This window comes from Ovis canadensis, chromosome 9 (assembly GCF_042477335.2).
Source record: "Ovis canadensis isolate MfBH-ARS-UI-01 breed Bighorn chromosome 9, ARS-UI_OviCan_v2, whole genome shotgun sequence".
Classification (NCBI taxonomy): domain Eukaryota; kingdom Metazoa; phylum Chordata; class Mammalia; order Artiodactyla; family Bovidae; genus Ovis; species Ovis canadensis.
This window is the reverse complement of record NC_091253.1, coordinates 83786143-83800507: the sequence shown is the minus strand read 5'-3', so window position 1 is coordinate 83800507 and position 14365 is coordinate 83786143. Positions and strand designations below refer to the sequence as shown.

General features: G+C 35.0%; 1 protein-coding gene across 4 annotated transcripts in view; it reads left to right on the top strand.

Annotated features, from left to right (window-relative positions):
- The window catches only part of RIMS2 (regulating synaptic membrane exocytosis 2), a 601723-nt gene that overhangs the window by 126573 nt on the left and 460785 nt on the right, over positions 1-14365 (top strand). For all 4 annotated transcript variants that reach the window (XM_069600407.1, XM_069600406.1, XM_069600408.1 and 1 more), the window contains one exon: positions 3181-3391. In XM_069600407.1, coding sequence (XP_069456508.1) covers positions 3181-3391 — 211 coding nt within the window. The remainder of the gene's footprint in view (positions 1-3180; positions 3392-14365) is intronic.

The window sequence follows — 14365 nt, the reverse complement described above, 5'->3', positions numbered from 1 at the left end:
TCAATTTGTTTAAAGAATTCTTGCTGAGATTGTGATTTGAGATGACATTGAATCAATTTGTAGAGAATTGATATCTTAACAGTACTGAAGCTTCTCATGATGAATATAGAATATTTCTCCTATTAATTAGATCTCTTTTAATTCTTACTATTAATATTTTATAGTTCTTAGCAAAGAAAGTCTGCTCATATTTTGGAAGATTAATATCTTAGACTTTTCTTTCTTTTATTTTTGATGCCATTTGCATACTACTTTAAAATTTTTTGATTTCCAACTGTCTATTGCTAGTATACAGAAATGCAATTGTTTTTTGTATATCGAGCATGTGTCTTGTGACCTTGTTGCTGCTACTGCTGCTAAGTCGCTTCAGTCCTGTCCGACTCTGTGCAACCCCATAGATGGCAGCCCACCAGGCTCCCCCATCCCTGGGATTCTCCAGGCAAGAACACTGGAGTGGGTTGCCATTACCTTCTTCAATGCATGAAAGTGAAAAGTGAAAGTGAAGTCGCTCAGCGACCCCATGGACTGCAGCCTACCAGGCTCCTCTGTCCATGGGATTTTCCAGGCAAGAGTACTAGAGTGGGTTGCCATTGCCTTCTCTGTGTGACCTTGCTAGACTCATCTATTATAGGAGTTTTTTTAATAGTTTCTTTGGGACTTTATACATAGACAATTATGCCATCTGCTCAGTTTAAAAATATTCCTTCCCAATCTCTAGGGTTTCATTTTTATTGTTTTTCTTGCTTTAATATGTTAGCTAGGATTTCTAGTCTGGTGTTGATTAGGAGTAGTGGAAGATACCACCTTGCTTTGTTCTTGATTTTAGGGGGAAAGCACTCAGTATTTCAAATACAATATGATGTCAGCTGTAGACCCTTTTGTGGATACTTGTTCTTGATTTTAGGGGGAAAGCACTCAGTATTTCAAATACAATATGATGTCAGCTGTAGACCCTTTTGTGGATACTTGTTCTTGATTTTAGGGGGAAAGCACTCAGTATTTCAAATACAATATGATGTCAGCTGTAGACCCTTTTGTGGATACTTGTTCTTGATTTTAGGGGGAAAGCACTCAGTATTTCAAATACAATATGATGTTAGCTGTAGACCCTTTTGTGGATACTGTTACTGAGTTAAGGACATTTCTGTCTATTCCTAGTTTGCTGATTTAGGTGCTTTCTCAACATATTTTGACATAATCGTATGTTCTTTCCCTTTGTTGTTGTTGTTAGTTGCTAAGTCATGTCCGACTCTTTGCAATCCTATGGACTGTGACCCGCCAGGCTCCTCTGTTTATGGGATTTTCCAGGCAAGAATACTGGAGTGGGTTGCCATTTCCTTCAGAGAATCTTCCTGACCCAAGGATCAAACCTGCATCTCCTGCATTGCAGGCGAATGTTTTACCGCTGAGCCACTGGGGTGTGAAATCACTAGTCAAGTCAGGGGCTCAGATAGGTTTGGATTGTGTCGTTATCTTCAGGGCACTACTATTTTCAGATTTCTCTAACAGAGAGCTCCTGTTGCTTTTTCCTTGGGGTGAATGCAGGAGTACTGTACTTTTTTTTTTTTTATGTTTTGCTACCCCTTCAGCTGTCACAGAGGGAGAGGGCCTCTTCCACATTCTTGCCCATTCCCCGGCAGCAGAATACTGGTGCTTATTTCTTGATACTAGGCTTGTGATAGGGTTGGGGTGTTCTGTTGTGTGTTTTCCATCTTCCATTTCTGTCTAGGAGGGCCTCAGGGATGAGGCCTGCTCAGAGTTCTTATTCCCTTTTTCCCAAGTAAGGAAGTTGGCTTGGTGTCTCTGAATGGTTTAGGGCGCGAGTTTCTACCTCCCTCTTTGTGATAAAAGCCTTTGATCTGTGGGTAAGCTCTTGACTGAAGATGATTTCCTGTCCCTCCTTCAGGAGAAGAGGGCTTTTCCCCTCCCAAGCTTTTCCCTAGCTGCCTGGGTCTTTGCCTTTGTCCTGGGGATGACAGAGTTTACTCCCGTTTCCTGTGGCTTATAGCTTTGGCTTTTTAAGGAGAAACAGTCTGGGGAATTCCTGTGCTCTAGCAGCCACTTCTGTTATATTTGTACATATGCACCCCCAAAAGGTTCTTTTTGTTCTTACGTCCTGCTCTCTTTGTTCCTCATGAATAACCAGTACAGGTATGTGGAAGAGTGCTTGTGATCCTGGGCCCATAGCTATTCCAGATTGTCCGATTAGCCCACACTTGACTTTTACCAGTTGTTAAATAAGATTTTAGTGAACTTCCTCTTAACTGTCTGGTGGCCACCTCTTTCTTCTGTGCTCTGCCAAAGGTGAAATAGTGTGTCCCATTGTTCTTTGGAAGGTTTGTCTTGGAGTTCAGATTGTTTGCTTGTCTTATAACCCTCAACTCTCTGATGGGATCAAGAGAAGTTATGCTCTTATAGATTATTTAGCCTTTTGTCCTCTTTAGGATGAGTGACATTATTTGCAGCTTTGTAAATCCTAAGCATTAGTTCTGACTAGGAACTTTGATTTGTAAATCAAAATTATAGTTTTAATCATTTAAAACCATCTTTTATAAAGATAATAGTAAAAGTTTTATCACTATTTATTTTTAACTAGAATCAGTAAAGGCCTTAGTTTTATTTGTACTGCCTTATTTGGTAGACTCCTAATATTTCAAGTGTCTTTGCAGCCAACTAATGTCCAGGCTGTTGAATAGCTTTAGATAGTTAGTGAGACCACTCATCCAATGTTTTCCTCTCTGTTTTGATTCTTAATTGCATTCCAGTTGAGATTCTGTCTCGGTGATTTGAAGTTGATAGGTTTTGGTTTCCCTGTGCAAGTCATATCATTCAGTCTATTTCTGAAGCTAAACTCTTGAAAAAATAACATTATAAATATTTCATGGTATATGATTGAAACATATTGCAGATAGTTGGTAGAAATTTTACAATTACCTTTCAAAAAAGTATGTTAATTGTACTGTTTGTCAAATTAGCGTGTATATCAGAAGTTAGAACTAGTTACACTTTTCCGATGCTGTGGGACATAAAAGATGTTATTATCAACAGAAAGTTAAATTTTTATTCTTTATTCTCACATGGATTTTTCAGATACAAAATTGTGTCCACAGATTGTGGTAATTCTTACTATTTTTTGGGACCATCAGGAAACCAAATTTTTCTTGTCTGTGTTCTCTGCAGAAAACTTCATCAGCAGTTTGAAATGTATAAGGAGCAGGTGAAGAAGATGGGTGAAGAATCACAGCAGCAGCAAGAACAGAAGGGTGATGCTCCAACCTGTGGCATCTGCCACAAAACCAAGTTTGCTGATGGATGTGGCCATAACTGTTCATATTGCCAAACCAAGTTCTGTGCTCGTTGTGGAGGTCGTGTGTCATTACGCTCAAACAAGGTACAGGATTAGAGCTGAATTTCGTAATTCTCTCATACTTAAGCTCATTGTGAATAAAATAGACAACTGAAATTAACATTCAGGTTAATCCATGAACAGAAACCTTCCCTAGTGTCTTCAGTTCAGATAAAAGAATTTAAAAAACTTTCCTCTGAATTAAAAAGGTATTTATCTCATTGTTTTTGTTCTTTAGCTTATGATCTTTTAGACTCATAGGATCTTAGACTTTCAAAGATGAAGAGACTTTAGAGATCAGTTGGCCTAATTCCTCATTTTATAGATGTAGATAACTCAGATCCAGAAAGATTAGAGTTCATTGTTAAAGTCACACAGCTGGTTCATGTTTGAGTTTTGTCACAGCTTTTTCGATTACCTCACATAACATTATCAGCTTGGTAGATCTGCTCTTCTTTTGGCCTGTATTTCCTTTGTTTCTGAAGGAGGCTCTTTCTGGCTTTGAGATTCTATGTTTCATAATTTTATAGCTTTTGAGGCTACAATACCCTTTATTTTTGTTTTAACATTAGTGAAAAAAATAGTAGAATATGGAATTAAAAGAAGAAATGTTAAGGCTGTGTTTCACACCTGTTCTAGATTTTTGTAGTTTATCCATCCACCTGAGGGAATATATTAGTATTTCCCAAAGAATGCTATGCTGAAATTAGCAAAAACAATGTTTTAAACTGTCTCAATTAGTTCTTTATAATTTGCATTTATCTCCTTCTTAGTAGGAGATATTTATCACCCAGTTCTTAGGTAGCTTAAAAATATGAAGCTGATGTCTTTACATACATTACTTAGACATAACGGGAATTTGTTAGCCTTTGTGATTTAATTTCTCCATTTTCTCATTGCTTCCCTTTTCTCATTCTTTTGTTTTACCCAGAACTAATAACTTTTCTTTATCTTTCTCCCTGTTTACCTGATTATTTTTCTTTTCCTTGACTAGTCGTATTGGCTAGAAACTTTAGTATAATTTTGAGTGGAAGTGATGAGAAGAGACATTCCTGTTTTGTTCTCATCTTGTGGAGAAAGCATTCACTTTTAAGTATTATGTTAGCTGTCAGCTCTTCATAAATGTTTCTAAAAGTTTTTGTTCGTTTGTTTACCTTAAGAATAGATGTTGAATTTTGTCAAATACTTTTTCTCTGTCTATTGAGATTGATTATATGTTTTTGCTTTCTTTGTTAATATGGTGAACTACCTTGATTTATTTTGATGTGTTAAACCAACTTTTTTTATTTATGATGGATTATATCTTTTACATGTTAATGAGTTGGATTAGATAAAATTTTGTTTACAGTTTTTGCTTTTGTGTTTCTGAGGGTTAATATCTGTAGCTTTCTTTTCTTGTGATGTGTGTCTTTGAGTTGGGTGTTAGAGTAATGCTGGCTGGATAAAATGGATTGGGCAGTATTTCTTTCTCTCCAGTATTTTAGTAGAGTTTCTGTAGAGTTGGTATCATTTATCCTTTAATGTTTTATAGATTTTACCAGTGAAGCCATCTGGGCATACGGTTCTGTTTTGGGGGGAAAGTTTTTAAGTACAGTTTCAATTGAATAGATATAGGGTTATTCAGGTTATCTATTTTTTTTCTTGAATGAGCTTTGGTAATTTGTATCTTTCAAAGAATTTGTTTAGTTCCTTGTAAGTTGTTGAATTAATTAGTATCATAGTATTCCATTATCATTCTTTTAATGTCTGTATAATTTGTAGTGATGTTGCCTCATTCTTGATATTGGCAATTTGTATCTTCTCTCTTTTTCCCTCTTCAGTCTGACAGATACTTACCTATTTTATTGATATTATCAAAGAACCAGTTTTTCATTTTATTGATTTTAAATTGTTGATCTCATCTTTGATCTTTATGATTTGTTTTCTGTTGCTCACTGTGGGTTTAATTGTCTCTTCTTTCTTCTGGTTTCATAAGGTGGAAGCTGAGGTTATTGCTTTGAGATATTCCTTCTTTTCTAATACAGGCCTCATGTGCTGTTAATTTCCCCTAAGTACTGCTTCAGTAGCATCTCTCAAATTCTAATATGTCGTGTTTTCATTTTCACTCAGTTGAAATATTTTCTAATTTTACTTTTCTTTTTTAACTTATGAATAACTTAGAAGTATGTTATTTATTTTTTAAATATTTGGGGTGGAAGTGTCTAGAGATCTTTCTGTTCATGATTTTTAATTTTATTCTGTTGTGGTCCCAGATATACTTCACATGCTTTGGGTCCTTTGAAATGTACTGATACTTATTTTATGGCCCAGACTGTGCTTTATTTTGACAAATGTTCTGTTTGTTCTTGGAAAGAGTGTATATTCTGTTATTTTTTTACAGTGGTTTTAAATGTTCAGTAGGTCAAATTGTTTAATAGAGTTGTTCAACTCTACTAAATCCTTATTTTCCACATTTTTTTCTACCAATTATTAAAAGATGGGTATTCAGATATGTCACTCTCAGTTTTATCAACTTTGACTATATATTTTAAAGTTCTGTTTTTAGTTGCATAAACAGTTGGGATCATTACATCCTATTAAAATAATTGGCCCCTTTATAATTGTCATTTAACAATTCCTTTATTCTTGGAAATATTCTTGGCTCTGAAATATTCTGTTTTATCTGATCTTACTGTAACCATTCCAACTTTCTATTGGGTAGTAGCAGCATTGTTTATGTTTTCTCTTCTTGCCCAAGTGAGATTAAGCGTAAATCCCAGTTTTATTATTTACTAGTTCTGTGACCTAGTATAAGAAGCTTAGTCTCTCTGCCTCAGCTTCTTCACCTGTAAGTAGAAGGAATAAGAGGATATATCTTACAAGGCTATTGTGAGGACAAAATGAGTTAATATTTGTGCAACACTTAGCATGTACCTGGCACACACACTGAGTGCTTTTAAAGTGCTTTGCAGTAATTTCTGTAGTATTGCTTCTTACCTAACAGGGATGTAGGGTCCCATGAAAGAACCTTTCACATATGTTTTCTTATTCAATTAAATGATCATATTTTATATTGGGTTAGTGTGTTCCTTGTTGCATACCTAAACTGATTCTGTCATTATGAATATATATGTAAACTATATAAGGTAATTCTAATCTTTAATCATTGCTGCTAAGTCACTTCAGTCGTGTCCGACTCTGTGTGACCCCAGAGACGGCAGCCCACCAGGCTCCCCCGTCCCTGGGATTCTCCAGGCAAGAACACTGGAGTGGGTTGCCATTTCCTTCTCCAATGCAGGAAAGTGAAAAGTGAAAGTGAAGCACCAGGCTCCTTCGTCCATGGGATTTTCCAGGCAAGAGCAGTGGAGTGGGTTGCCATTGCCTTAATCTTTGAATTGACCATTTAGTAGTTTTTCTTTAAACACAGACTAAGTGTAAAACTGAAGTAAATATTCAAATGATTCAATTGTAGGTTCATTTGTAGTCATTTTAAAATATCCAAATTTTCCATTTGTTTAAAATTAAACTACTACTCCACAGCTGGTTTTTATTTTTTACATGAGATTTTAATGTCTTAAGGACCTTGATAATATTTCATATTTATACATTACCTTTGTTTTTCAAGCAACTCAATTCTAGTTTGATTAAAATCACTTTGGACAAATACAGTGAAACTTTAAATTGTGTTACTAAAATCTGATTAGAAGAGATTACTAGTCCTTTTGTTTTGAACTTCTTTTCCTTGGAGGCTTGCCAGTTCAAAGAGAAGAGGTATTTTGATTAAGCGTCATTATCCTTACTTTTCCTTTTTCCTTTAACAATTTTCTTGGGAGATTTTATTCATTTTCATAGCTTCATATTCTGTTATATGCTGATGATTTACAGATGTGATTTCACTAGCCGGATTATTCTTTTGAGCTACAAGTCTATCTGTGTAGCTTCCTGCTGAAAATCTATGCTTAGATGAATTGATAGTCACCTCATATTCACCTTATCTATACTTGAATTCATTATTTTCCACCAAATCTGCTGCTCATGTGTTTTTTTCTTTCAAGGAATTGCCTTCTTATTCTTCCGGTTGCTCAAACCAAGCTCTGGGAGTGCTTTTCTCTTTCTTCCTCTTCCTCAAGCATGTCTTAAGGGGCCATACTTCTCTGTATCTCCTAAGTCAGTTTACTTCTCTTGCTACTACTGTGGTTCATACCACTATCATATATGTTTCTTACCTGAAGTATTGCAATAGCTTCCTAACTGTTCTTTCCACGTCTAGACTTTTCTTCTTCCAGTCTGTCTGCACATTTTAGCAAAGTAAACACTTTATAAAATAGTAGCAATGTTGTGCCTTATTTATAAATTATATAATAGATTTTGTGTTGACTTTTTATCCTTATTGGAAGATAGTAGAGATACAATGGTAGAGTAATATTTCATATATGTATTATAGGTAAATTTTCCATGTATATGTTATAGCTAAAATTGAACCTGTATTATCTGTTAAGAGGGATCGAGTATGTGCCAGTTTGCTTCAGTCGTGTCCAACTCTTTGTGACCCTGTGGACTGTAGGCCCCCAGGCTCCTCTGTCCATGGAATTCTCCAGGCAAGAATACTGGAGGGGGTTGCCACTCCCTCCTCCAGGGGGTCTTCCTGACCCAGAGACTGAACGTGCGTCTCTTATGTCTCTTGCATTGGCAGGTGGGTTCTTTACTACTAGTGCCACCTGGGAAGCCCTAAGAGGAATTAACTATTAGCAAATTCATTAGCTTCATGTTTTTTTTCTTTTTTAAAACAATTTCTGCAATGTGAGTTATTTTATGAAAGTATTATGCTTCTAAGCTTTTGCCAGATTATTAATATAGTTAACTGTGAAGACTTTAGTTCATACATGTCAGTTATAATTTAGTCATTCCCAGCTGTGCTGTGCTTAGTCGCCCAGGCATGTCTGACTCTTTGTGACCCCATGGGCTGTAGCCTCCCGCAGGCTTCTCTGTCCATGAGGATTCTCCAGGTAAGAATACTGGAGTGGGTTGCCATGCCCTCCTTCAGGGGTCTTCCCAACCCAGGGGTCATTCCCAGCTAACTTGTATCCCAATATGCCAGGCACGTTTGTGCTTTTGTGCTTTTTACATATTCCATGTTCTTTGCATAAAATGTTCTCCCTCACTGGTCTTGCCAGCATTCTCTTTATTACTTTAGAGGCCTACTTATATCTCAGAAGCTTTCAATTTTTTTTTTCCAAGTTCTGTTATCTCATCAGTCATTTGTGTTTCCATAGTGTCTTATTCTTTGCTTGCTTTCAGGCATCTTTCCGTTCTGCAGTGATTTATTCAGTTCCCTCTCAATACATTCAGTTCTTTGATGGCAAGAACTGTCTGACTCACTTTTTATGTTTCATAAATCTAGTATAGTGCCTGTTACATATATGTGAGTGCTCCATAAATGATTTTTGTTAAACTAAATGCTCACCAGTAGTTTTCCTTGACTGCATACAGTTGCTTTTCTTTTTTACAATAGCTTTTATATGACCTGTATGTAGTTTTAACATTTGTAACAAATGAATCAGTCAAGATAATAATATAGCAGATCCAGCTTATCCCTTTACACAATATCCTGTGTTTTAATCAGCTAGAATATCAGATATAGAACTGTGTGTCAGGCACTCTATATGGAGAGCTTTTCATATTGTTTAATTCTCAGGAAACTGTATAAAGTAAATATTAATTTCCTATTTTGCAGATAAGGAAGTAAAGGTCTAGAGAGCTTAAGAAAATCGCATGAGGTATACAACTAGAAATGTTTCAGAGAAACAATGATGCCTAAAAAGACATGATTTTAATTTTTAATTTAAATTTATAACTTATAATGTATCAGGTTATTATTACATTATGAAGTATTATCATTATTTATGTTTAATTAAAGATAAATGTAACAATTTTAAACTTTACCCTATTTAAATATGTTCTTTTGACCAAATCATGTATCTTTTTATTTATTTAATATTCATTTCTATTATGGTTTATTACAGGATATTGGATATAGTCCCATGTGCTTATACAGTAGGACCTTGTTGTTTATCCACTCTGTATAAGTTTTCATCTGCTAATCCCAAACTCCCAATCCATCCCTCCTTCATCTCCCCTACCCCTTGGAAACCACAAATCTGTTCTCTATGTCTGTGAGTCTGTTTTTTGTATTGTAGATAAGTTTGTTGTATCATATTTTAGATTCTACATATATGTGATATCATATGGTATTTGTCTCTTTTTGGCTTACTTTACTTAGTATGGTAATCTCTAGGTCCATGCATGTTGCTATGAATGGCATGATTGCTTTTTTTAATGACTGAGTAGTATTTCATTGTATATATGTACCACATCTTTTAAAATTTTTATTTTATTGGAGTTTAGCTTATTTATAATGTGGTATTAGTTTCAGTGTACAGCTAAGGGGTTCAGTTATACATATAGTCATTCTTTTTTATATTCTTTCCTTAAAACTCAGGTATCTTACATATTATTTTATTTTCTACATTTATAGTGTTAGGAAACTGTGACCCCAAATTACCAATAGTGATCAATAATATTTTATCTTTAATGACTATTTCTACTTATTTTTTCTTTTAAGTTACAAAGTTTAGAAGGCTTAAGTTAATGGGACAAATACCTTTTAGAAGTAATATGAATAATTCATGTAGAATTATATTTTGTCAGCTTTTGATAGTATATGATGAAATTAAACAGTGATACTGTGTTTTATTATATTTCTACATAAAAGCTTTTTTCCTTAACTTCTTTTAGTTTTTTTCTTTGAGTTAATTGAGTGTTCAATTAAGATTTTATTTGTGGAAAGAACATTCTCCTTTTTCTGATGTTTGGGTATTTACTTGCTTTTGTAGAAATTGTTCTCTTTATATGTCTTAACATATACCAGTATATAGCATGCTCTTGCTTGAAATGTATGGAAAAGTTTTTCCTCTTATAATGTTTATATTTTGGTCAAAATGTAGTTTGAAATTTTCCAGAATTTTAATTTCATTGTCTTAAAAAGTTTATTTGTTTTAAGAATGGAATTAATTATTTATTTTTTGTTTTGTCTTTTCTGTCCTTTCTAACTTGCTTTCGTGGATATTCACACCAGGAGGACAAAGTGGTTAGAGTCTTTTTTCTGTCTAATATTATTTTTTTTCTGATTATTAATGCTAATATAATTTTATAGTTCTATTTAATTTATTTACTCAAGTGTTTTGGTACAGTTGTAGTGCATGATAATTGCTAAACAGTAAGATATATTTTAAGCATGCTATCTGAATTTACTGAAAGACATTTAGTTTATTATATTATAGATGACAGTTTGACTATTTTACTTGATTCTTAAAGAAACTTGCCTTTTTAGAATATAGTATTTTTTAAAGGAAATGTGTTTTTATAACATTTCTCATTGTGATAAGAATTCCTTTAATCTTATTATGTCCCCTAAACTGATCATTGTGCTGGTCAGAATTTTTAAAATAAGTTTCCAAGTTAGTATAAAGATTCAATTTTTGTAATAATGAGTCACAATAACATTGAACATGGGTTTTCTGAAGTATATAATAATAGTTAAGTATTTAATATATTTTAATTTTTCTTAAAATATGTTTTAGAGATTGGTAAAATGCTTATTTTTTACCCTCATGTTGAATATTATATATAATTTACAAATTCTTAGAAATATAAAATTTGATAATACATTATAATAATCTGCTGATCTCTGTCTTTTAAAAGTCTGATTTGAATTTGTATCTGCTCTGGAGCCTGGTGACTTCCTGCAAACACAGATAAAATCTTTCTGTTCTGATTCTTTATGATGAATCAGACTAAAACTTGAAGTCTTTTCAAGTTTTCCAAATTCAAATTGGCATAAAACCCAAAGAGAATTTCCCTAGCTGAGGTCTCCTCTTTCTTGTCATTTGGAGCCTCTTCATTCTCTTCAGTCTTCAGTTACGAGGCTGCAGATGATGTAGACATTGGCAAATACTGATGTGAGTTTAGATATGAACCCTCTGAGCAAAAGAAAAGATACTGTGACTACCCAGATGGTATATAGTCTTTAACCCAGAGCAGGTCCTCTAAACAACTTGCCAGCTTTCTACCAGTCAGCTGTATTATTTGACTCTCACATAGTACAATTCAAAGCCTTTTAGAGTCTCTGCTGCAACTTTTGTGTCTCGAGTTAACACAGGGTACATAATGGTGTGATTATTGTCTGTAGTTTCACAATGAATTCTGACACCTATCCCAGTAATGAGACATATAGTAGTAGTTCAGCTATAGAAATTATTTTCATGTACTGACACAATTTCATAATGTAACAGTCAATATTTTAAGCCATGGATTGACTAACAGATAACACTAATTTTATGTGAATTTGGAGCATTGCGGTTAAAATTTGACAAGTCTTTCTGTGATATTCTTTATGCACCGGTGTTCAATAGAACTTTCACCAGTGATGAAAACATTTTATGTCTCTACTGTAATACTATAGGTGCTAGTCACATGCAGCCATTGAACGCTTGATTTGTGGCCAGTGGGACTGAGGAATTGAATTTTCAATTTTATTTAATTTTAATCAAATTTGAATAGCTGTATGTGGCTAGTGGCTAAGTCAGATAGCAAGCACTGTATGGCTATTAAATCTCTAAGGCAATTCCCTGCACTAATAATAGCAGTATGATGTGTGTAGTCAGTGGACATGTACCTGGACAGAACACAGAAGGGTTAAGTGTCATTGCCAACCTCTTATATAGTCAAGAAGGATAATGGACAAGGAACATCCTCCCAAAGGGTAGAACCAGGGCGTATGATGGTAATAAGTGTAATAGTCAATGGAGAACCTAGATACCATGTAGAAGAACCAAGGAAATTAAGGTGTTGTTTTTGTAGGGATTACTGTGTGCTATGGACAATCAGCCGTGGGTATATTTCTCATTCTTCCTGTTTTTGAATGAGAGTTTTTGTTGCAGTTATATCATTTTGTATTGGATATGTTGAGAACAGATAACTTGGCTTTCATTGTATACAATGACTTACAGTATCAGTTGTTTATAATAATCTACACTTGACTGTGTACAAAGATTTGTTCGGCTTCACAGATCCTACGTTCAGAGCTAGGTTTTATAACTAAGTGAGAGTTGGGAATTCTTTCCTTTGGATGGGGGATATGTTACATGTAAAATATATGCATGGAAATTGTGAGCAGTTGAAAGCAGACTGTTCTAGACCCTGTTCAATCACTATCTGAACAGACATTTAAAAAAATGTCTTTTAATTTCATGGCTGCAATCACCATCCTCAGAAAAATAAAGTCAGCCACTGTTTCCCCATCTATTTCCCATGAAGTGATGGGACCAGATGCCATGATCTTCATTTTCTGAATGTTGAGCTTTAAGCCAGCTTTTTCACTCTCCTCTTTCACTTTCATCAAGAGGCTTTTTAGTTCCTCTTCACTTTCTGCCATAAGGGTGGTGTCATCTGCATATCTGAGGTTATTGATATTTCTCCCGGCAATCTTGATTCCAGCTTGTGTTTCTTCCAGTCCAGCATTTCTCATGATGTACTCTGCATAGAAGTTAAATAAGCAGGGTGACAATATACAGCCTTGACGTACTCCTTTTCCTATTTGGAACCAGTCTGTTGTTCCATGTCCAGTTCTAACTGTTGCTTCCTGACCTGCATACATATTTCTCAAGAGGCAGGTCAGGTGGTCTGGTATTCTTATCTCTTGAAGAATTGTTCACAGTTTGTTGTGATCCACACAGTCAAAGGCTTTGGCATAGTCAAGAAAGCAGAAATAGATGTTTTTCTGGAACTCTCTTGCTTTTTCCATGATCCAGCGGATGTTGGCAATTTGATCTCTGGTTCCTCTGCCTTTTCTAAATCCAGCTTGAACATCTGGAAGTTCACAGTTCACATATTGCTGGGGTTATTTTATTTTTTTTTTTTTTTTTTTTTTTTTTTTTTTTTTTTTTTTTTTTTTATTTTTTTTTTTTTTTTTTTTTTTTTTTTTTTTTTTTTTTAAATTTTAAAATCTTTAATTCTTACATGCGTTCCCAAACATGACCCCCCCTCCCACCTCCCTCCCCACAACATCTTCTGGGTCATCCCCATGTACCAGCCCCAAGCATGCTGCACCCTACGTCAGACATGGACTGGCGATTCAATTCTTACATGATAGTATACATGTTAGAATTCCCATTCTCCCAAATCATCCCACCCTCTCCCTCTCCCTCTGAGACCAAAAGTCCGTTATACCCATCTGTGTCTTTTTTCCTGACTTGCATACAGGGTCGTCATTGCCATCTTCCTAAATTCCATATATATGTGTTAGTATACTGTATTGGTGTTTTTCTTTCTGGCTTACTTCACTCTGTATAATCGGCTCCAGTTTCATCCATCTCATCAGAACTGATTCAAATGAATTCTTTTTAACGGCTGAGTAATACTCCATTGTGTATATGTACCACAGCTTTCTTATCCATTCATCTGCTGATGGACATCTAGGTTGTTTCCATGTCCTGGCTATTATAAACAGTGCTGCAATGAACATTGGGGTACATGTGTCTCTTTCAATTCTGGTTTCCTCGGTGTGTATGCCCAGAAGTGGGATTGCTGGGTCATAAGGTAGTTCTATTTGCAATTTTTTAAGGAATCTCCACACTGTTCTCCATAGTGGCTGTACTAGTTTGCATTCCCACCAACAGTGTAGGAGGGTTCCCTTTTCTCCACACCCTCTCCAGCATTTATTGCTTGCAGATTTTTGGATCGCAGCCATTCTGACTGGTGTAAAGTGGTACCTCATTGTGGTTTTGATTTGCATTTCTCTAATAATGAGTGATGTTGAGCATCTTTTCATGTGTTTGTTAGCCATCCGTATGTCTTCTTTGGAGAAATGTCTATTTAGTTCTTTGGCCCATTTTTTGATTGGGTCGTTTATTTTTCTGGAGTTGAGCTGCATAAGTTGGTTGTATATTTTTGAGATTAGTTGTTTGTCAGTTGCTTCATTTG